Source organism: Pinus tabuliformis, chromosome 4_1, assembly GCF_031772625.1.
Source record: "Pinus tabuliformis cultivar Carrire ecotype Pingquan chromosome 4_1, CPIR1, whole genome shotgun sequence".
NCBI lineage: Eukaryota > Viridiplantae > Streptophyta > Pinopsida > Pinales > Pinaceae > Pinus > Pinus tabuliformis.
In genome coordinates, this window is record NC_142303.1 from 232,546,383 (window position 1) to 232,570,518 (window position 24,136).

Here is a 24,136-nt window from a genome sequence, read left to right on the forward strand (position 1 = left end):
GATCTGAAACTCGTTTAGATAGATTTACATTAGTTATCTGTTCGTAAGGGTTAGAGTTATATGAAGGTAAATCTAAGTCATAAGAACTTCAGGAGACCATCACATAGGCCTCTGGATGTAGAAACCTAGTTCTAACATCCCCTAATACTGCTATGGGTGAGACTGCAACCTGTGCTACGCAGGTTGTTTCTGAAAGGGCCATCAGTTAGGGTTTTGTTGGTTGGCACAGATAATGCTAAACCTGGGACAGGCCCCATCAAGCCAACAATATCCTAACTAGGGCCCTTCGCCTCAACAGGGCCATGAGAATGTAGATATCCTCCACCTTTATCATTGTTACAGGTCATTTTGTCACATATGTTCGAATGACCTGGAAACTGCATCAATCAACATCCTTAACACCTTGCAATCATCCCTTTGCAAATCCTTAAGCATTATCTCTCCAAACAATCCAAGAAGTAAGAGTTAAAAAACTTAAAAACCTCATTTTTGGACCCAACACACCCTATCTTTATTCGACTTACACTATTGCATGTTGCATAACTAAGAAACAACACTGACCATTACATGTTACCTTTGCTGCAGGTGAGATGGTTCTAAAATTTTGGGAAAAATAAAAAAAATTTACGAAACTTCTCTTTCCAGAAGATTCTAAGATGATTTTAACCATTTACAATTAATTGAGATCTCGAAATCCTATCTTAGAAGTCTTATATCTTACCTCTAGAACTTATCCTTCATGATATGTGAATCTAAGTCCTAGATCAGTAAACCCAAACTACCCTATTTACCCTATAAATTCATTGCCTCCAATAGAGTCTAGGTTGGCTTTGGAGACTCTTAGCTATGCCTGGATGTTGTTGTTTTTTACCTAAGGGTCCATTACCATCCTTAAGCTGTGATTGAAGGATTTCCTTGTGGCTAAGGAAGGATAAGTTTGATGGGATACATCTACATTGTCAAGAACTACAAAAGGGTTGTAATCTTCTCCTACATTTCATTAATTCAAAACTTTTTTTCTATATTTGTGTTTATTTGTTGCATATGTATTTCAATTCCTTCTTGACTCATTGATTAGAGATATTATTTTATGCTATGTATGCCTTGTAGTTCTCTTTCTTGTTGAAATTTTTTTACATGTTCCATTTATAGCGTTTGGAGCTGGAGCTAAAGTTCACAAGAAGGGAGAAGAGGATAAATTGCATTGGAATCAAGGTAAGTCCTTCCTCTATATTCTAATTTCTCTAAGGAAGGCACAAGTGTTTTGCTTTTATTGTTTGTATATCAAGCCACTAGATCTAGGGGATTCACTTCTATCCATAGCAGAGAATTTTCCATCAAACAATCATTATCACCTGTCCTTGTATCTCAAAAATCTACTTAGTAGTATCCCACCCTTGTATGATCCGCTCCAAGTGTCTAAATTTCCCTCTCATATGTTGTGTTTTCAAGAACTTTAAAAGATTGCAGTTGCACAAATCTTCTAATGTCCCTAGGTCTACTATTGCAGCTTCATCATTAGTGCCATGTTCCCTTTCCCTCAACTCTATCATCTTGAAATCCACACAAACTCATCATAGAAGACATCAATATAAATATCCATATGCAAAAGATTAGGTTTAAAAAAAGTCTCCCCTGCCCTAGATCTGAAAAAAATTACTTTCAATACTCTGCCTTAGTGTAAACCATGCACTAGTGGGCCTAACAATACTCTTTTACATAGTCACTCTATTTTTGTTTTCCTAATGGTGCACTAGTTTTCCTATACTAGAACGTTGAAGCACACTTGACATAATTAGGGGGTTACCAACACACAATTTTGAAGGAAAAAACATAAAAATTACATCAAAAGAAATAATATAAAAAGAGAAATGAATTCATGGTGAAAAAATCAAATTTCATGGCTTGATGCTCACAATATATGAAAAACAATTTTTGATAGCAAGAGAGTTTTGTCCAAGTTTGTCTCCTTGTGGGTTACAAATGAAAAATATGGTCAGAATTTGCAGGAATTTTGACTATATTTTGACCAAGAATACATAGTTGTAATCACATTTTCTTCCACCTTGAGGTATAGTGTCAAAATTCAAATATAGGGTTAGGATTCATTAATATTATCACCATAATATTGACCTTTCTCACACTGCTTCACTTTTCCTTAGGTCCCAACCATGTCAGATTGTGGCATTCACCTTGTCTTTTTGCATGTCATAACTTGTGTGATAGAGCCAACCCCTCATGGACACCCTAGATTAACACATGATTGTCTTTTTTGTGCCGATGTGTAAAGAAAACTCCAATTGAAACCACACAGTGAATTGAAAGTAATAAAGCCACGAAAGAGAGGTTGATATAGACATAAAATATTTTAGCATAGTATTATTTATAAGTGTGGATTGTATCCCTATTCTAGACATTGTAGTGAAGACAGGGAGAAAACCACGGTGCATAACTAAAGCTTTGAGCACAAGAGACCCCACAAGAATGAGCTCATTCTTTATCTCATAGCATGGATTAGAGAACTTGGCCTCATGATTGACATGGAAGAAATAGGTTTTCAGTTACATTAAAGAAATAACGACCTCTTGCATGACTGGGTTCAAAACTCTAGAAGACTATTATTGTCTCATATATATATATATATATATATATATATATATATATATATATATATATATATGGAGAGAGAGAGAGAGAGAGAGAGAGAGAGAGAGAGAGAGAGAGAGAGAGAGAGAGAGAGAGAATTTTATCTATTTGTTTAATTAGAGTACAAGACCCTGTGAAAATTGGTAATCCCCATGAAAACAGGCAAGTTCTTAGGGTGAATGGATATCATGGGAAACATGGTACTGATGTTAGGAACCCTAAAATAAGACATACAATTTTTTAAGCCAATGAAATGCTAACAAATTATTATTTTTAATTAAAATAAAACTACTTTAATTATTTATAAAGTTTAACATTATAACTTGCGATGGCGAAGGAAAAACTAATAATGGTGAATAGGCAAATAGGAAAATTGATTGCTAGAGTCTTTCGTGGGTAGAGACTGATTAAATTTAATGATGAGAAGAATAAAAAGGAATCACATATTAAGATGTTTGATATTTTGGTTGAAATTTTCTATTGATTATTGTTTTTTTTTTTATGAATGTATTTATATTCTCGTAATTAATACCATAGAACCATTCCAACTAGTAATAAAAATTTATGTCATTTTTAACTTTCATATGAGTAAGGTACGCATTCTTCTTAATTTATTATTTTTTGAATATGGTTTTTAATTTAATTATTAATAATTAGTATATAGAGGGTAGTGATTAAATTTTTGATGAATATCTATGGAATATTTTTAGTATTAATTAGATTTGAAATTTAAGTCAATGGTATTTATCTCGTTGTTTTCTTTTCAAATTAATTAAAAACATATTATAAAACTAAATTAAAATAAAATCTATATAAAATATTTTAACTATAAAATAAATTGAGTTATGGTTTTTTGGGCATAAGGGATTGATAAGCTTTATATTGGGCCATGGTATTGTAAGAAAACCTATATACAATTTTTTTCATAATACAATAGAAACAAATCTCCATAATTAAATATTACATATTTTTTAACGTATATATTTAATTTATATATTAAATTTAATTATCAATAATAAAAATAATTTAAAATAAATTTTTAATTTAATTTATTTTTATCATCTTTTAAATTTTAATCAGCAAATGCCATGTACTATTAGGAAACTATTTTGATGTTGATATTATATATTACAACTACGATTGTTATATATATTAAATAGAGAATCTACTCATGACTCCTTCCCATATGCTCATGATCGCTCTTTTTATGCTTCCTTTTTCAATGCAACAATCTACATTAGGAAGGACCTCAATTCAATTTATTTATTATATATTTTGAAGGTTTTTTTAATTTTGTTAGGCCAGGTTAACACAGAAATTAATGAGCGCAAGAAACAACTGGTGATTTTACTCATTAGACAACTATTATTTATACATACACAAAACGGATCAGTTCATCTTCTAGATGACTGTCCAGCTTCACCTCATCCGTTTCGGATTAGGTGTCAACATTCCCCCCCTTAATCTGAAGGGATGTTGGTGAGTCCAAGCATCGTTCTGAATCTTTCAAGCTTTTCTCTTCCAAGCGCTTTGGTGAAGATGTCTGCAATTTGCTCGTTTGTGGAACAATGACGGAGATGGATTGTTTTGGCCTCAGCATGATGTCGGATCAGATGATATTTAGTATTGATGTGCTTAGTACGAAAATGGAACTTTGGATTCTTGGCCAACTTTATTGCAGATGTGTTATCAATCATGAGTGGAGTGGATTGTATTTGTTTTACCTGCAAATCTTCAAGAATTTTCCTGAGCCACACAATTTCTTTCGTTGCTTCAGCTGCTGTCACATATTCTGCTTCTATTGTGGAATCTGCTAGTACTGATTGTTTGCGTGATCTCCAGGAGACAGCTCCTGATCCAAGACTCATAGCATATCCTGAAGTAGATACCCCAGTTTCTTTGTCTCCATCGAAGTCTGAATCAGAGTATCCAATCAAGTTGAAGTCGTCCACCTGTGTATACTTGATTCCAAGGTCTTGAGTTCCCTTCAAGTACCTTAGAACTCTTTTTGCAGCAGACCAATGTCCCTCACAAGGCTTTTGCATAAACCTGGAGAGGATTCCAACAGCAAATGAAATGTCTGGTCTGGTAGTAGTGAGGTAGATGAGACTTCCTACAAGCTGTCTATACTTTGTTGCATCCTCAAATTCCTTTCCTTCAATAGATGTGAGTTTCAAGTTTTGTTCCATTGGAGTAGAAAGGGGATTGCACTCTGTCATGCCAAATCTGTTTAACAAATCTCCAATGTATTTCTTTTGAGAAAGAAATATGGACTTTGGATGTTGGGTTACTTCAATGCCAAGATAGTAATGAACATAGCCCAAATCAGTCATTTCAAAAAAATTTCCTAATTCTTTCTTTATGGATGCAATATAGCTTTCATTGTTCCCTGTCATTAAAAGATCATCTACATATACCACAAGATATACAACTGTTTTGCCAACTTTCTTGACAAATAAAGTTGCATCATCAAGATCAAAATGTTTGAAGTTGAGTTTCAGAAGATGCTCAGTTAGTTTTTCATACCAGGCTCGTGGTGCTTGTTTGAGGCCATACAAGGACTTCACAAGTTTGCATACTTTGTGTTCATGTCCTTTCACAGCAAATCCTTCAGGCTGGGACATAAAAACATTCTCTTTTAGATCTCCATTCAAGAATGCAATTTTTACATCCATTTGATGGACTTTCCAACCGTTCTGAGCAGCTAGTGCAAAGAGTGTCCGGATGGTGGACCATTTTGCTGTGGGAGCAAAAGTTTCCTCATAATTGACCCCTTCCTTCTGTGCAAAACCTTTTGCCACAAGCCTAGCTTTGTGCTTGTCAAGTGAGCCATCAGCTTTGTACTTGTTCTTGTAGACCCACTTGCAGCCAATTGGTTTGGTTCCAAATGGAGGATCAACCAGCTTCCAAGTGCCATTCTTTATGAGGGCATCATACTCCTTCTGCATCGCTTCTTTCCATTCATCATGAGAAGCAGCTTCTTTGAAGGAAGTTGGTTCAAAATCTGTAGACAAGTTCAATTCACAATCATAAGTAACATCCATATCAACAGGTGAATTAGAGTTATCTACATCACCTCCATCTTGTCGATTTGTATTTCTGGTTCCTGTTTTTCCAATTTCATCAGGATGAACACTTTCAAGTGTCTTTGTCAGCCACTTTGGGGGACCTTTCTGAGATGGTCCAGGCTGTTTTGTTGATTGAGTTGGGTCTGAATCAAGATTGAGTCTCCCAATTCTATCAATTACATCACTTAAAGCATCATCCGTTGTTGGAGTGTCATGCAGGGGAGATTGTTCTTCAGAAGAAGATTCCACATGTTGATCTAGTATAGGAATCCCCCCTTCAAGATGTGGAATCTGATTATCAAACTCTTGAAATGATTTCGGTTTTGTGAATCTATCCAAGCGATCAAGTTGCCGCTCAACAACACTGTCAGATTTGGATGATTCAAGAAAAATGACATCTCTAGATAAAACAAACTTTTTATTTACTTCATCATAAAGGCGGTATGCTTTAGATGTGTTTGAATACCCCAGGAAGATACACTTACGACTTCTAGCACCAAGTTTGTTTCTATGTACCTTTGGTATTAAAGCATAACAGGTGGAACCAAATATCCTGAGATGTTTTACCGAAGGAACATGTCCATACCACAATTCATAAGGAGTCTTGTTTCTTATAGCACTAGATGGACATCTATTCTTTATATATGCAACACATAGAACAGCATCAGCCCAAAACATTGTCTCTACATTTTTGAAGAAAAGCATGGATCGTACCATATTCAAAATTGTTCTGTTCATTCTTTCAGCTACACCATTCTGTTGAGGATTATAAGGCACAGTTGTTTGATGTTTAATCCCATGTTGGCGAAGATAGTGTTCAAATTCATTTGATGTATATTCTTTTCCATTATCAGTGCGAATAGACCCAATATGAGATTGTGCATCATTTTCAATCCATTTATTAAAATTCTTGAATGTTTGAAAAGCATCAGATTTGTTCTTCAATAAGTAAACCCAACACATTCTGGTGTAATCATCAATAAATGTCATGATATACTTATTTCCATTTGCAGAAGGAACAGGCATTGGACCACATAAATCTGAATGAATAAGTTCAAGCTTCCTATGTGCTCTTGAATGTGAATCATGAAAAGACTGTTTGCTATGCTTTCCTAGAATGCAAGCATCACATTGTTTATGTTTTCTAGGAATTGTAGGCAAACCAGCAACACCATTTTTCTTCAACAAGCGGAGACTATCATAGTTTAAATGTCCAAATCTAGCATGCCATAATAAACTTGATGGAAGTGTACCTTCATCATGATGAGAAATATATGAAAAATGTTGTGCATGAGCAGAGGTTCCTTGCAGTTTAAGAAGTCTTTCTTCTTCTATACCCCTCATGACAAGTGAATGGTCAGATGCCTTTCTTACCTCAAGCTTTCCATCAAACATATGAATGGAGTGACCTTGCTGGCGGATGTGGACCAGGGACAGCAAGTTTCTCTTGAGCTGTGGGAGATATAGAACATGATCCAGAAGAAAGTCTGAAAGACCAGGCAGTTTAAGCCTGACTGTGCCAAGCCCTGATGGCTTGATTTTTGACTGATCTGCAAAGTATACTGCTCCATCAACATTATCAGTGAAATCTTCAAAAAAATCTTTCCTATGAGTCATATGACAGGTTGCTCCTGAATCAAGCAACCAGTCATTTTTCGAAGAAGTAAGTGAAGCATTAAACAGATCTTCATTTACTCCAATGTTACATTGTGCCTCAATATAGTGAGCGGATTCAGGTGCTTTACCTTTGTCTGTGTCATCAGTTTTACCTTTCTGCTGATTTCTTCTCTGCTCAATCTTTTCCCATGGTAGCTTGCATGTAGAAGCATCATGTGATCCATTTCGTTTGCAGCGAATGCAATGTAAGTCTGCCTTTTCTGCTTGAGAATGTCTGCCCCCCCTGCCTCTGAAATATCTTTCTCTTTCTTTTGAATGCATACTGTAACAAAAATTATTTTTGCTGATAGAAAAATAATTTTGCTGATAAAAAGAACTTCTACTGATGTACAGTGAAACTATACTCAAAAGGGCAACAGATTCTTTATGCACTAAGTTTTCTTCAAATGTCTCCAAAATTTTATAAAATATCCTCCACAAAATATTCAAACAGTGTCCCAAAAAAAACCATTCAAAACTTATTTAAATGGCGTCCATAACTCAAACCCTGGTCAATGTAACTACAGCGTTAGTGCACATATACATATTCAGCGTTAGTGCCCTGATGCCATCGCCTAGCGTATATGAAATCAATTCTCCATCTTGTCCCTAAATATCATAATGCTGACTTATGAAAAAATCGAACTTCATTTACATTTGCTGTTGCAATAATATCACTTTGTGCTTTAAGACAGTATTATAAAAAACTGTGCAACTGCTTACAGCATTATAAAACTGTGCAAAATACGCTGCCTATTTAAATAATCTGATTCATTCCCCTTGTTCACAACAGAACTCGTGAAAAATTCAGGGAAATTCGTGCTTTTTTTTTTTTGTGTTTTAGCAATGACCAGCGTTCCATATCATTTCCAGAGTGTATGTAAATCAGCAAGGCAAATACAAAGATAGGTACACTATAAAAATGAACCTAATAGCACAACGTATAGGAGAATGACAGCGTTTGAAGATGGACTGCGTTTTTCTGAAGATGACAGCATTTTTCTTGAAGTCAAAGTGAATATTATTGGCTCAACTCAAACCGCAACTCCATCCCATACCTCACTGCTGGAACTCGTGGACTCATAGCCATGGCATTGCCACAGCATTTATGGATTCAGAAAATGAAGCAGATAGGCTCGATTCAGCAATCAAGGGCAATTGAAAGAAGCTATTCGAATTCTGGATTCCATGGGCCGCCCGGACTATTCTACTTGTTGCAGAGCTGTGTGGACAAGTCGTATATTCAAACGTGAAATTAATGAGCTTGATACAAAACGCTCAGGCAGCATACACCAATACACACAGTAAAACGTGAATGAATGGAGCGTGAGCTTGATACAAAACGCTCAGGCAGCATAAACCAATACACACAGTAAAACGTGAATGAATGGAGCGTGAGCTTGATACAAAACGCTCAGATCAGAGGCAGCGCAGAGAGGGGCAGCGAATTCAAGCAAATGCGTTGGCATATGCACAGATATGTCAGATCAGAGGCAGCGCAGAGAAAACGGATGCGCAGTCTCTCAGGACAGAGGTTTCATGAGGCAACAGAAACCTGGCAGAGGCAGGAGTTATTTCTAGGACCTGTGCTCTGATACCATGTCAGGCCAGGTTAACACAGAAATTAATGAGCGCAAGAAACAACTGGTGATTTTACTCATTAGACAACTATTATTTATACATACACAAAACGGATCAGTTCATCTTCTAGATGACTGTCCAGCTTCACCTCATCCGTTTCAGATTAGGTGTCAACAAATTTATTTTTGACAAAGAATGTAGAGCCAAAAATAAACAAATAATGAACTCGAATACTAGAATGGAGCGAACAACTCATCTTAATATTCAAAATCAGTTAAATAGAATTACATTGGAGACATAAAAAATAAATGACCAGAGTGAAACTCGACTAACCTGAACTAAAAACTCAAGTGACTATGACTCCTAGCATACAGTGAGATTAATATCTCAACACCTCCCCCTAATCTCAATTGTTACAAGTAGTGGAACTTATAATGCCTAGTATCTCTCTTTGAAATTCAAATACATTTTTGTCAAAAGGCTTTGTGAAAATATCTGAAATTTGATCTTTTGAACCACAAAAGTAAGTAATATGTCTCCGTCATTAACAAGTTCATGGATGAAATGAAAATGTGTGTCCATGTGCTTGCTATTTTTGTGAAAGACATGACTTTTTTATAAAGAAATTGTAGAATTGTTATCACAGTAAATTGTAGTTGGTTCCTTCTAAACATTTGAAATATCTACCAATAGTCTTCTAAGCCACACTTCTTGAAAAGGTGCTGAAGTGGCAGCTACATATTCTACCTTTGTTGAAGGGATTGAAATGATTGTTTGTTTCTTGGATGCCCATGAAATTAAATTGGTTCCAAGATGAAAAACATACACTGATGTGCTTTTTTGATCATCTAAACTTCCTACATAATTGTTTTATGTATAACCTGGAAGTGAGTTATCTTCTTAATGTGTGTAGATAAAACCATAGTCTAGGGTCCATGCAATATATCTTTAGATCTGTTTTGCAACCTTCTAATGAGAAATCTTGGGTGACTACATAAACCTAGAGACAAAACTAGTTGCAAACATGATGTCATGTCTAGTTGCAGTGAGATATAACAAACTACCAACTAGACTTTTATACAATGTGGAATCAAGTGGTGGTGTTACAACTTGTATGATCAACTTAGTTCCTTGAGCAATTAGTGTATCACTTGGTTTGCAATTTTTCATTCTAAACTTTTGGATGATGTCAGTGTCATATTTTTATTTACCAACAAGAATACCATTAGCAGATTGGTGAATTTCAATGCCTAAGAAGTATTTCATGACCCCTAGATCAGTCATATCAAAATCTATTTGCATTTATTCTTTGAAGTCTTATAACATTATATTTCTTGTATAAAGAAGATCATTAATGTAGTAGCATACAGTGAGAATTTTAACTTCATGAGTTTTGGTATGCAATGTGAGCTCATGGCTGCTTCTGTAAAAACCACTTTTGATAGATACGCATCGATGCGACTGTACCAAGATCTTGGAGCTTATTTCAAACCATACAAAGCTTTCTTCAACCTGTACACCTTATGCTCATGTCATGGAATTTTGAAATGAGGAGGCTGCTCCACATAAACTTCTTCCTGCAATATACCATTTAAGAATGCATATTTTACGTGAAGTTGATAGACTTTCCATTTGTCTTGAATTGTTGTGGATAAAATGGTTCTGACAGTATCTAACATTTCTACTAGAGAAAACGTTTCACCATAGTCAACACCAAACTATTGTGAGAATCCTTTGATAAGCAGCCTTGCCTTATTTTTATCAATTTATCCTTTTCCATTCAGCTTGGTCTTATATACCCATTTTACACCAATTTTGATTTTGTCTCTTGGGATATCAAGTAATTCCCAAGTCTGGTTCTTCTCTATGGAAGCAATTTCTTGGTTCATTGCATCAACCCAATGTTTTTCTTTAACTACTTCTTCAAAATGGGTTGGTTGAGATGAAAGAAAGGAAAACATATTATGTTGATCAAACTCATGCTCCTGATCATAAATTTATATGATGCTTCTTGTTTTCTGATTATATTATGATCATGTTGAATCAGTGATGGATTCACTGCTAGAAGAAGCACCATTTTTGGAATGGTATGTCTCTTCTTCAACCTACAATCTTGGTAGATTTGGTGGATAAACATGTTGATTTAAAGCTTCGTCAATATGATCAGACTAAGATTTATTTTCAAAAAACTTGACATCTCTGCTTAAAACAAACTTCTTTGTAACTAGATTGTAAAGTCTATAGGCCTTTAACTACTCACTATAGCCTATGAAAATACATCTTTCACTGTCATCATCAACCTTATTTCTTAGCTTCTCAGGAAGATGTGCGAAAGCTACTATTCCAAAAATCTAAAGTGAAATACATTCACCTTCTTACCATTCCATACTTGTTGAGGTACTGCATCTTGGAGACTGGTTGTTGGATATATGTTGGGAACATATACTGTTGGCAAAACTTCTTCAGCCCAATAGTTATTAGACAACTTCTTTCCACGCAACATACATCTGGCCATATTCATGATTATCTGGTTTTTCCTTTTTGCTACTCCATTCTGTTGTGGAGTATATATTTTCATGTTCTCCATGATGATTCGTTGCTATTGACAAAAGGATTTGAAGTCATTGTAATTGTATTCTCCTCCTCAGTCGGATTTGAGTACTTTCAAAGGATTTCCACTCTGTTTTCTTCTTCTACTTTGAATTATTTGAATCTTAAGAATGTGTCTGAATTATTTTTGAGAAAATAAACTCATATCTTCCTGCTATAATCATAAATGAATTTCAACAAATAAAGACTACCACCAATATATTGAGTTTGCATTGGTCCACATATATATGTATGGACTAGCTCTAAAATCTCTTTTGCTCTAGTGGAAGATGTCAGAAAGCTATCTCTATTGTGCTTTGCAAGAATACAAATTTCACTCTCACAATTTTTTTCAGTCATAACAGGGAGACCAATGACCATTGAATGTTTCTGAAGTAGACATAGACTCTTGAATGGAATATGCCCATACCTAGAATTCCATAGCTGAGTCTCAAGTATTCTTGACACATTGTGGCCAAAAAAGTATGAAAGATTTGGACTACTAAGAGTCAATGGAAGCATCATATTCTTGGTTTTTTCAACCATTGCTATTGTTCTTCTATTGGGACATTTCTCATATATATAACACGTGTTCCCTTGGAATATTGCATCATAACCATGTTCCATCAATTGACCTACACTAATGAGGTTATGTTTAATATGTTGAACATAATAAACATTGGGTATGTATTTTTATTGATTTTGTTTACTAAGAACAAGGATAATACCTTTCCCTTCAACTTTAATACAAGAACAATCTCCAAGAGTAATTTCAGATGTTATGGAAGCATTAATGCAAGAAAGTAGATTTTTGTTACCTGCCATATGATTACTACGACCACTGTCCAACAACCAAAGGTCCTCGTTGTGACTGTCTTCAAAAAGATGACAAGAAAGACACATTATTTAGAGGATTCTCCTTCATTGTTGGAGAGATGGACATTGCTTCTTTGTTGATCTGACTGTTTCTTTCTACATTCATGTTCATAATGCCCAAATTTCAATTTGCTCCATGCTCTTGTTCTTTGTGTTTATTTTGCGAAGGTCTCAATCACTCTGCTGCATGATGATGTTCTGATTTTCCTCTGCCTCGCTTGTTGATGCCTATCCTATATATCCTTTACCTTTTCCTCTGCCAAGAGAAAATTGTGCTCTGAAAGCTTATTACATGAAATCTTCTACCAAGTTAAGTCTTGTTTCATGTTCCAGAAGTGATCCAGTCCATTGTTCTACTGAGAAAGTTGTAAAATATTTGGATTCGATAATGGTTGTTACAACCATGTCATATTTCTTGGGTAGGCTTCGAAGGACTTTTCCAACAATCTTTTGATATGTAGTGGTCTCACCAATGAGTTTGATCTGATTGACTATGCCCATGACTCTAGTCATGAACTCGTGGACATTCTCTGTGTCAGTCATCTTCAGGTTTCGAACTGAGCTCTCAATATCTAGAATTTAACAGTCTTCACTATATCATTGCTTTGATACACAAATTTCAAAATATCCCAAGGTTCTTTGTTGTTGATGTGTGGGTTATCTTGTTGAAGATAAAGTCATCAACCTAGTTCTGTATCCAACATTTGGCTATGTGCTCTTTCTTTTTGAGTTCTGCAGCGACATTCATTCCTTTGATTATTGTTTATGGTGGTTAATTGTTCTTGGGTTGGTTCTACATAACCATTTTGCAAGGTATCCCAACATTCATGGGCTTGCAAAAATATATTCATTCTTAAAGACGAAAACTCGTAATTTTTACCAAAGAAAATCAAAATTTATGACAAAGCTCTAAAAGAAACCATTTTTTAAATACAAATATATACGCCTTTTTACAACCTTCTTTCCCGGACTTCAAAAAGACATCTTAAAAAAATAAAGTTTTTTTTTTTAAGGCTCAAAATAAAAGTTTTGTTTTAATGCTCTTAACCACAACAATATCAAAAAGCACATACTTTTCTTCACGTTTTAATATCAATACTTTCCTTTTTTTCAAATCAACCAATTCTCATGTAATTAATCAATACTTCACTAATTACATGAGCCTTCAAACAAAATTTAGAGCCAAAAGAAAGCCCCTTTAAAAAAAGAAAAAAAAGGACTCGTCAGGCTTTGAAAAATAATTTTAAAAAGTTCCCAAACTTCGAAGAAAGTTCACGAGACCTTTTAACAATATCCAAGTCATCTTACGTACGAAAGTTCTCTTTTAAAGGTAACAACACCTTTAAAGTAGTTCGATTGTCGTTTACCGGAGCAAATGAAGACCTATCATACCTTTAAAATTCGCTCTCCTTTCCCTTTCGTTGGGAGTCTAGGCAGAGGAAAGGAATTGGCTGGAGAGTTAAAAGTGGACTGAATTTTTGGTAAAAAATTTTCAAAAAAAAATTGTAGATGCAATATTTGAATGATGTTTTGGATGGTGGAAATATATTCAGCATCATTAAAAACATCTAAAACACCTAAAATTATGAATTTTGACAGATTTTACTTGGATTTACTAGGGTTTTGATAGTATGACAAAGACAAGTTGCTCTAGTTTTATACAAGTTAGGGTTTTGATATTGTGACAAAAAAATGTAGAGGTGAAAATAAATAGAGAATGAATTCCAAAATTAGAATTGAGTGAACAACTTTTATCAATATTCAAAATCAATTAGATAGAATTACATTGAAGACATCAATAATAAATGACTAGACTAAAACCCTACTAAATTGAACTGACTATAACACCTAACACATAATATTTTAACAAATTTTCTGTTTAATTTAAACAAAATTTATTAGAATTGTGAATTTTTTACAATTTAACTATAATTTTTCAAAATGCCCAATCCATATATCCATATATATACCATCAAAATATTGAATCATATAATAAAATACAAAAACCAAAAAACGAAAAAAACTAGTCTTGAAGATTAACCACATGAGAACCACATTAGTTGGTTCTAAATCAGTGAACAATATGAATTTTGATGTGATTTTCGCTAAAAACTCTTGTCATAAAACTGTTATGGATCACAGAATCCTTAATTCAACAACAACAACAAAAAACAACTTAGACAATGCCCAACAAAAATGCTAAAAACAACTTAGACAATGTGCAACAAAAATGCTAAGGGGACGCTGGCCTTCCAAAATACCTTCAAACCCTACTGCCATGGAACCAAATAGGCTGCGGCTAGTCAACAACAGTCAGTGGCTCGGCCAGAAAGCCTTCGATCGTCGTCTCTGTTCTTTCAAAAAGGCAACCGAATGGTGGCCGTCAGCAAGGTCAACTGCTTTTTGAGCTACGGTGGCGGAAAGACCCACTCAGCGAATTTTGGTAGTTTGCAAAACTGTCGGAGCCTGGAGGCTCTTCTTCTGGCGATGGGTCTGCAAAGCATTGATCCACGACCTCAAACGATGTCTTATCGGATTCTCAATGCTGTCCTGGCTGATTCGTGGCCTCTCCCTCGCAGATCACGGGCAGAACTCAGATTGTGCGCTCTCTCTCTTTTAGCAAACTCTACGGTCTTTTTTTTTTCAACACTAAACTTATGCATCACTTTGATGAAAATAATAAAGAAGAAAAGATTAATAGCAACTATTTGTATAATCTCAAAAGTCTATCCACAACTGAACTATACTAAAATGCAAAAAATTATTTTTTAAAAATTTTTAGAAAATTATACAAAAATGTAAATGTAATAAAATCTAATTAAACTAAATCATTTTCTAAAACTATTAGCTACAAAGATGTTTGTTTGTTATCAGTTTCTTTTAAAATAAAAGTTAAAAATTATGTTCTAAATAGGAATATAATGTCAACTATAATAAAAAAAATGAATATGTTGTAAAGTAATTAGAAGTAAAAAAAATGTGAGTACCATATTTAAATCTTATAATTTGGTTATTGATAAAATATTTTAATTACCATATACTTAAAAATAAGTTAATAATAAAAAATCATTTTAATTTGGGTCATATAAATCTATAGATGTACATGTTATGTAAAATATTTTAATGTCAATTATCTATACATTATATATCATTTAAAAAAATCATGTATATAAAATGGAAAAATTAAGTTTTTAAGGTTAAAATGTTTATTTGATCCTATATATATTCTATTTAACATTAAAAATACAATTTCAATAATGAAAAATAACACATTATATTTTTACACTCTAAAAAAAATTTTGATATTCTAAAATCTTAAAAAAGATCATAATTGTAACTTAAAGAGACTGTAATGGTTGCAACATAGATAGAGGCTGTAAATCAAAAGTTATAGATTGCCATATTCCATCAGAAATCTAGATAGCAGATGAACTTAACCATCTTATTGTAACGAGCGGTTTTTATGTCGTATTGGTTTGCACGAAACCCTTAAAGTAGGTTTTAGAGTGGTAGAGCTAGCAGCAGTAAAATTGGGTAACTTAGTGATTGAGAACATACCATGGAGTTTTCGATATATAATTTTGCATCTTAATAGAAACTGGGTGGTTGAGGCATCTTTCACTTCTAATAAACAATATTTTATAACCAAAGGGGGAATATACAGGTTGCACTTACCGCACAATAATAGTGCGTTTCTTTATTGAGTGTCAATTTATATTTACGCCGTAAGGCGTTTCCCTCTGAAATCAACCTCCCAAAATGTCTTCGTGTCGTAATCGTAGCCCTTAGATCTAGTGTTAGACGATTGGAGAAAAATAAACCGTTGATTAAGAGGTTAAAGTTTTTTAGGGTTTAGAAGGTGTTGAGGGGGCGCCGGCGGACCTGCAGAGGCGGACCTGCATGCGGGTGTTGAGGGGGCGGCGGACCTGCAGAGGTAGGTAGGGGAAAGCATTGTCCAGTTCTACAAATGGTGCATTCCCACAGAGGTAGGTATTTGATTTTCACGACAATGACAGGAACCAGTGCTACTGATGCCAATACTCTAGCATATAATGCCCAGGCTGGAGAAGCTAAAGCACAATGGCTTTGGTTCCACCAGCACCTGTTCCAGGAATGTCAACAGTTAGTCTACCTACTACAAATCTAAATATTGGAATGGGCATCTATAATGTGCCTGCCCAAGGATCTGTAACTCCTGTAAAAGGAAGACGGGGAACAACTAACAGTGGTCCACAGTCAATTATAACTCGAATAAGCTAAATCTCATTTGTAGGGCTCTTTAAGTAATAGATGGTTTAATGCATAATAACAGTTTTATCTGATATGAGGGCAGCATAGTTTGATGATATAGACCAGAAGAGATTCAGAAGCAGGGAATATTTCCTGGCTGTATCTATGTAATAGGTGGGCACTCTGGTGTTTACCCCAACACATCAATTTGTCATTTCCTATTTCTTGGGAAAGTTTTCCTTTCATATTTCTGAAACTTCCGTGTGTATACCCATTACATACAACTTAGGGTTTTGTATTTTTTTTTGCATTCACCTACAGTGTGACCTTTTTATTGTGAATTATTTCCAATATATTGATGAGCTTTAAATATGTTGAACTAAATAAGCTTGTACATGTCCTAAACGAGCCTGTGAAACAGGATGAACGGGAATTAAAACGACAGAAGCGTAAACAATCTAATCGGGAGTCAGCTAAACGCTCTCGAATGAAGAAACAGGTATAGACTTGTTCTTAGTATTTTTATCAGAGGCTTGCAGAGATAGAGAGGTAAAATCGTGAGACATGAACAGACAAAGTCTGTTGACTTTGTTTTATGAAAGCAGTAAATACTGTTCAATTGATACCCTGTCTGCTGTGCTGTGCTGTGCTAACACCGACTTCCATGAAACAGATGGAATGCGAAGAGTTGTCTGCAAAAGTTGAGACACTGACTTCTGAGAACATGGCACTCAGAAATGAAATAAATCTTATAGCAGAGGAATCTGAAAGCTTGAAGCAGAGGAATCTTAAAGCTTGCTTCTGAGAATTTCTTGACCTGGACATTTAATGGGTAAGTATTAGACGAAAACCAATAGGGCATGGCCAACTACAAAGATTGCAGAGTTGTCAATCGTAATAGTTGACCTCTAAATATTACTATGGGCATATTTTGAATCTCGTTTGTATTCTGCATATCTATGGATGTCTCTCATTTCCTTAATGGTCTACTACTGAATAGTGAATCCTATGGATGAAGGAGTTTATTTTGGTCAGACTGCAGGTTCATGAAGCATAACCCATCTAGTGTTACTCTAAAGTGATATGATAAAACCCGCAACAAACAAAATAATAAACTTTATAAAACAGGTTTTATATGATATATCACACCAATTTCAACAATCAATGGCACTCTGGCATTACCTCCTTGGGTTGTTTAATTTTAGGATAAGTCCATCCACTCATAAGATCAATACTAGGCAACTCTAACCCTTTTGAAGCATCAAGTTGACTTAATATATCTTGAAAAGAGAGCTCCACACTTCTCAAGACCTCTTGTGTCCTGGAAGAATCATGTGCTAAAAGAGAGAGCAAGCAGCCATATTCTTCCTTTAAGTGCTTCAACTGAGCGTGTTGTTTCAACAATTTGGAAATCTGGTCATCTGCCCTTGAATGAGCTTCTCTTAACTCTTCAGTGCGTGCAGCCAGATCATCCTTGATTTTTTGTATCTCATGGTCACTTTCTGTTTCTACTGCCTTTTTTGCATTTGAAAGTGCTGAGATTTTGTTTTCTGCATCTGCTAGCTCACTCTCAAGGGAGTGCACCCTTTCAAAAACCTTATCCAACTTAGTGGCTAGTATGTTAGCTTCTCCTTTGAATTTTGTAGCTTCTTGTTCAGCAAAACCTATCTTTTGCTGTAGTTCATTCACTGATTTACCAAGCCAATCAATTTTCTTGACCGGATCCTGGTATAAAACTTCACCTGTAAAGTCAATAGTGTTTAATGTCTTCATTATACTCTGTCTTGTATTGTTGCTATCAAGTAACTTCTTCTCTAGCTCGGCACAATGACTTTTTAAGGAAAATACATCTGTTTCTAGACTTTCAAAGCGCTCCAGCTCACTTGACAACTCGCTGATTCTCTGCTTATGTTCATTAATCACAGAGTCACGTAATTGCAACTCCGTTTTTAGCTGCTCATGTTCTACTATTTTTTCATCCAGAGATTGTTTCAAATTTTCTCGTTGTTGAGCTAACCCTTTTCCTTTTTTCACTGCCATAGTCAGTTTCTCCCTTATTACTGATGACCTCTCTTCTGCCTCCTCAAGCTGTACCTGTAAAGCATCCTTTTGTTTTTTCACTGTCTCTAGCTCTTCAGCCATTATTCTATTTTGTTCTATATGACTTTCTATCTCTACTGTATGTGATGCCACTGCTAAATAGACTTCTTCTTGCTTTTTAGTCATTTCCTCAAGTTCTGTAGTTTTTGTGGTCATTGCAGCCTGAAGACCCTGAAGCTCCATCATCTTTGCATCACCACTTTCCTTGAGCTTTTCAACTTCTTCAGATAATTCATTTAGCTTTTCTATGAGTTTCTTGATACATCCTTCGAGATGCTCCCCATTATTGCAGAATAAAGATAACTCCTGTAGATCTTGATCTTTCAATGTTTCAATAACCATGTCCAATAGTCTCTTCATGCAGTCTTCTGCAATTAAATTCCTATCAGCAATGCTTGATTCCACAGGGGACTCACTCATAGGTTGATCAACAAGATCATTGCATAAACTCTCTTTCCGGGATGCATCTTGAACTGCTTGCTCGTTTAGAGATTCAAATTTAGAATTAAGCTCCTCGAGGCTTTTCACATATTCCTGTTTTTCATAGTTTACTTTCAAGAGATTTTCCTCTAGGCTTTCTATTCTCCTCTTCGAGTCCTCCACTTCAAAGGCAGATAAGTCAGCAATTCTTTGAGCATTCTCAATTTCATGCTTAAAACAAGCTGCATCTTGTTGGGCCTGCGTTAGTGCTCTGCTGAGCCATTCAATCTGAAATTCTGGATCAGTATTTCGCATAGATGTTGGCATATCAACATTCTCAAGGATTTGTTCCCATCTTTGAATAAGATGGTTCCTTTCCAACAAAGTCTTCTCCAGTATATCTGACTGCTCAACTACACTACGGTATTTATTTTGTAGTTCCTCGTACTCTTCTTTTAGATCTTCAAGATGACTCTTCCCAGTTTTGTCATCATCCACACTTGTTTCAGACATAGTGTTATTTACTCCAAGAGATGATTTTGCAAGCCACTCAACTTTATCAATTATTTCTTTGGAGTGGATTGCCTCTGGCAAATTCATCTCCCCAAAGACATTTTCAATTTTCTGAAGAAGTGAGTCCTTGTTAGAAACTGATTCCCGAAAAGCACTTGCAGAATTCTGAATATCTTCTAGCTCTAATTCCAGTGCTTTAACACGCTTAGAAGCTTTCATTTCAGTTTCATGCAATGTATCATTTTTCTTCTGCAATTCCTGCAAACATTTTTCTAGCTCATTGGACTTGTCCACTAATGATTGTCTTAGTGTATTGCGTTCCTGAACCAATCCTTTTCCTTTAGCGATGGCCAGACTAAGCTTTTCTCTCACTGATGACAATTTGCTTTCTGTCTGCTCAAGCTCAGTTCTCATTTTGCTGTTATCCATGCTCATTTCTTTGAGATTCTCGTCAAATTTACATAAACGGTCCTTCAGTTCCTTAATTTCTTCTTCATGCTGAGTTTTAATTGAATTCATTACGTTTACTTCTTCATTTAACTGGTCTACTTCCTTTTCTTTGTAACTGAAGACTTCTCTGAGGAACACATCCAAAGAAAGTGTAGGTTTTTTTTCCAACAAGTTTCCATAATTAGAAGCAAGCTCAAGTAAGCATTTATGAACCAGGTTCACTTGTGAAAAAGCTACCTTATACTCCTCAATAAGAAAAAGGAGGCTTGTCTCCAGATAAGACATTCTCTCCGAGCAAGGAACAGATGCCAAAGTCTCATCTTGAATGACTTCCTCAATGGCAGCTATTAACTTCTCTATGGTAGTGTCAAACTGGTGTTTCAAGTCAGAATAAAATTCTGAAGAAGCTTTCATTAATGTTTCCTTTTCTGAAAGAGATTTTCTAAGGGCATCTACCTCCAAATGTAAGGAATCTCTTTCATTTGCATTTTGGGCTGCTTGAAAAGCCATTTTAGTGCATTTTTCATCCAGTACTGTGCACTTACCACTAATCTCTTCAAGTTGGGCACATTTCTGAGATAGCTCAACTAACTTAACATTCATATCTTGAATATCTTGGTCCTTTGAAAACAAAACAGACTCAAGTTCTCTTATAGTGGGTTCAAACTGTGATCTTTATCAACTGTTTTGTGGGATGACAACCCTTCTTTCATCTTTTCTGGTTATGCACAATCCATGAAATATGATTTGATCACACTATCATTATATTCTCATATCCATCTTGTTCTTACAAGTCCTTTGAACATAAGTGCATTTCTTAAGAAGATTTAGATAGAAGTGGTCCACAGTCAATTATAACTCGAATAAGCTAAATCTCATTTGTAGGGCTCTTTAAGTAATAGATGGTTTAATGCATAATAACAGTTTTATCTGATATGAGGGCAGCATAGTTTGATGATATAGACCAGAAGAGATTCAGAAGCAGGGAATATTTCCTGGCTGTATCTATGTAATAGGTGGGCACTCTGGTGTTTACCCCAACACATCAATTTGTCATTTCCTATTTCTTGGGAAAGTTTTCCTTTCATATTTCTGAAACTTCCGTGTGTATCCCCATTACTTACAACTTGGGGTTTTGTATTTTTTTTTTTGCATTCACCTACAGTGTGACCTTTTTATTGTGAATTATTTCCAATATATTGATGAGCTTTAAATATGTTGAACTAAATAAGCTTGTACATGTCCTAAACGAGCCTGTGAAACAGGATGAACGGGAATTAAAACGACAGAAGCGTAAACAATCTAATCGGGACTCAGCTAAACGCTCTCGAATGAAGAAACAGGTATAGACTTGTTCTTAGTATTTTTATCAGAGGCTTGCAGAGATAGAGAGGTAAAATCGTGAGACATGAACAGACAAAGTCTGTTGTCATTGTTTTATGAAAGCAGTAAATAGTGTTCAATTGATACCCTGTCTGCTGTGCTGTGCTGTGCTAACAACGACTTCCATGAAACAGATGGAATGCGAAGAGTTGTCTGCAAAAGTTGAGACACTGACTTCTGAGAACATGGCACTCAGAAATGAAATAAATCTTATAGCAGAGGAATCTGAAAAGCTTGCTTCTGAGAATGAATCACTAAAGGTAACATATCTTTCGTGGTAGCGTAGACAAGTCAGTGTGGTTTATTGGCCTTAGGATATGAAACTTTTTTGACATTGTTGGATTATGTGAAACAGGTAATGTTGAGGAATTTTCAAAGAAAGGATAGAGTAGGAGATTCAGAAAGAAATGGTCCTAGAGAGACACAGTCACAGTTTATGCAGCAAGGAGGCAATGGCTATCCTCAAGTTCTATCTAAAATAAGCAATTTGAGTTCTAGCCAAAGAGATGAGCAAAGGGAGAGTGAGATGAGCGATTCAACTGGTAAATGTCATGCCGTATTGGAAGCAAATGTTCGATCTGATAGAGTGGCTGCAGGTTAAAGAGAGATCCTAGTTTGTAGGTTATGTTAGATGACAGTTTGTGTATACCAAACCGTTTTGTTTGTTTTGAGCTATCCTCATATCTCTGTAACTGCTTCACATGAACTTTCTTCTAGAGTAGGATCTAATACCCAGGAAAAAGATAATAATGAATGGCTGCTTAGAAAGTACTTCATCCAGATATACGATGATGAGCGTTCTTCTGGTAAAGGAATTGGCCCACCTTGGATTTGAATTGGGTCCAGGCATGGGAATCATCAGGTTAATTGTAACTTGCTGACCCTAGCTTTTAACTTTAGGGTCATATAATTTATGCATTGCCCCCCAAAGTTGCTGTAATATAGAATTGGGTTTGAAGGATTCTTGTACGTAAACACGCTCCCCGTTAAAGAGTACCATGTTCCATCTGTATTCCATATTCAATGACTAGTATTTTGGATGATGCTTCTGTTATTAGTTGATAAATTTTTCATTGCCTAGTATTTTTAAATTGTGTTGTAAGAAGAGTTTTGAACCAGTTATTTTACTAAGATTAGCTGTGCATGGATTAAGCTGTTGGAATAACGAGGGCACTCACTCAGTACTGAATGTGATTATGTTTTGAATCAATGGCTTGCTTGTATATCGTAGTTAACATCGTGTTTCATGCATTATTTGTTTAAAGCACGCAGATGCAAATGTCAATCTAGGTAGATATGTTTGAGATCATCATGTATCACCAAATATCACCAAGAATCTGCCTAACTGACATGTCTAGTATCTCGTTGAATGTACTACAAATATGTCTTGTTCTCTTTTTAAGAACATTGTAGCAACAAGAACTTCATGACAAGAGTGGGGGTGTGTGCATGAGTACTGAACAATTAGCCATAGCATTAGATCAACATTAACAAATTCATCACTATAGCAGTAAATTCAGCACTAATTATGAGTAGCTTGACAACATAATTCAGAGAGTCTTTAGAGAATTCAACAACCATAACAGCAGTTAAAATACTCTTAAATTATACTCTTAAATTATTGCGCTGAACATTTTACAGCTTAGTATGATGTGTAAAGCTGTTTGTCGGTGGCCAAAATAATATTTAATATTGGCTCATAAAAAAAATTAAATAATTGTATAAATAAAAATTTAGTGTCAGCTCATAAAAAACTTTAAATAATGATATAAATAAACAATTATAAATCTATTAACCCAACACAGTTCCATCATTATTATTCACATTAGCTAATGGTATAAATAAACAATTATAAATCTATTAACCCAACACAGTTCCATTATTATTCACATTACCTAAATTCTGTTAGCTGCTCGCTTTGTGTTCTCTGTGCTCTGCACTTACAAGTAAATTCGCTACACTCGGTAGGAAAAAAACAAATATACGAACATGAAAAAACAACTGTAAAAGATCATTGAGTATGTAAATTAACAAAAGTGATTTTTATACATGCTGCTCCATGTAGAGTCAAGAGACTTCATAAATCTAAGACGATTGATTAAGGAATTGGCACTTAATCAGAAGCTCGATCATTTGAATTCTGAAATATAGTCACACTCAGACTTATGTATGTAAATTGTTCACAGTAACAAAAAGTAACGGAAAAATGTCATTCAACACTACATTGGGTATGTAAATTGTTCATAGTAACAAAAAGTAACGGAAAAATGTCATTCAACACTACACTGGGTCCAAGGGAGAGGACCCTGCTGGGTCTAAGGGAGAGGACTCGGCTAGAATTAGTGAAAAAAAAATATGGATGAAACAAAATTGTATATGGATGCAAAAAAATAATATCTACCTCAATGCATGTCTCTCAAATAGCAAGGAACGAGTGAAAAAATATGGATGAAACAAAACTACACATGGATGCAAAAATGGACTACCTCAACGCATGTCTCACAAATAGCAAGGAGCTAAAGGAGTTTGTAAAAAAAGAAAACATGGATGAAACAAAACTACACATGGATGCAAAAATGGAATATCTACTTCAATGCATGTCTCACAAATAGCAAGGAGCTAAA

General features: G+C 35.1%; 1 protein-coding gene across 5 annotated transcripts; it reads left to right on the forward strand.

Moving 5' to 3' along the window:
* Positions 1 to 16,197: 16,197 nt before the first annotated feature.
* LOC149175098 (common plant regulatory factor 1-like) lies at positions 16,198 to 22,236 on the forward strand. 5 transcript variants are annotated; one of them, XM_089419514.1, is made up of 6 exons: positions 16,198 to 16,820; positions 17,068 to 17,195; positions 17,320 to 17,478; positions 21,395 to 21,472; positions 21,647 to 21,772; positions 21,868 to 22,236. In XM_089419514.1, the coding sequence occupies exons 4-6, from the start codon at positions 21,461 to 21,463 to the stop codon at positions 22,111 to 22,113; spliced, it is 384 nt and encodes a 127-aa protein (XP_089275640.1). In that variant the 5' UTR covers positions 16,198 to 16,820; positions 17,068 to 17,195; positions 17,320 to 17,478; positions 21,395 to 21,460; the 3' UTR covers positions 22,114 to 22,236. The 5 variants fall into 5 exon arrangements, with proteins under 5 accessions (XP_089275640.1, XP_089275638.1, XP_089275641.1 ...); XM_089419512.1 differs by having other exon boundaries at positions 17,068 to 17,145; XM_089419515.1 differs by having other exon boundaries at positions 16,198 to 16,350; positions 17,068 to 17,145.
* Positions 22,237 to 24,136: the final 1,900 nt, after the last annotated feature.

What these genes read in the sequence shown, in the direction of transcription:
- LOC149175098 (XM_089419514.1), top strand. An exon ending in CTGAGAATGAATCACTAAAG is followed by an intron (nt 21,773 to 21,867) that starts GTAACATATCTT and finishes TATGTGAAACAG; the next exon opens with GTAATGTTGAGGAATTTTCA.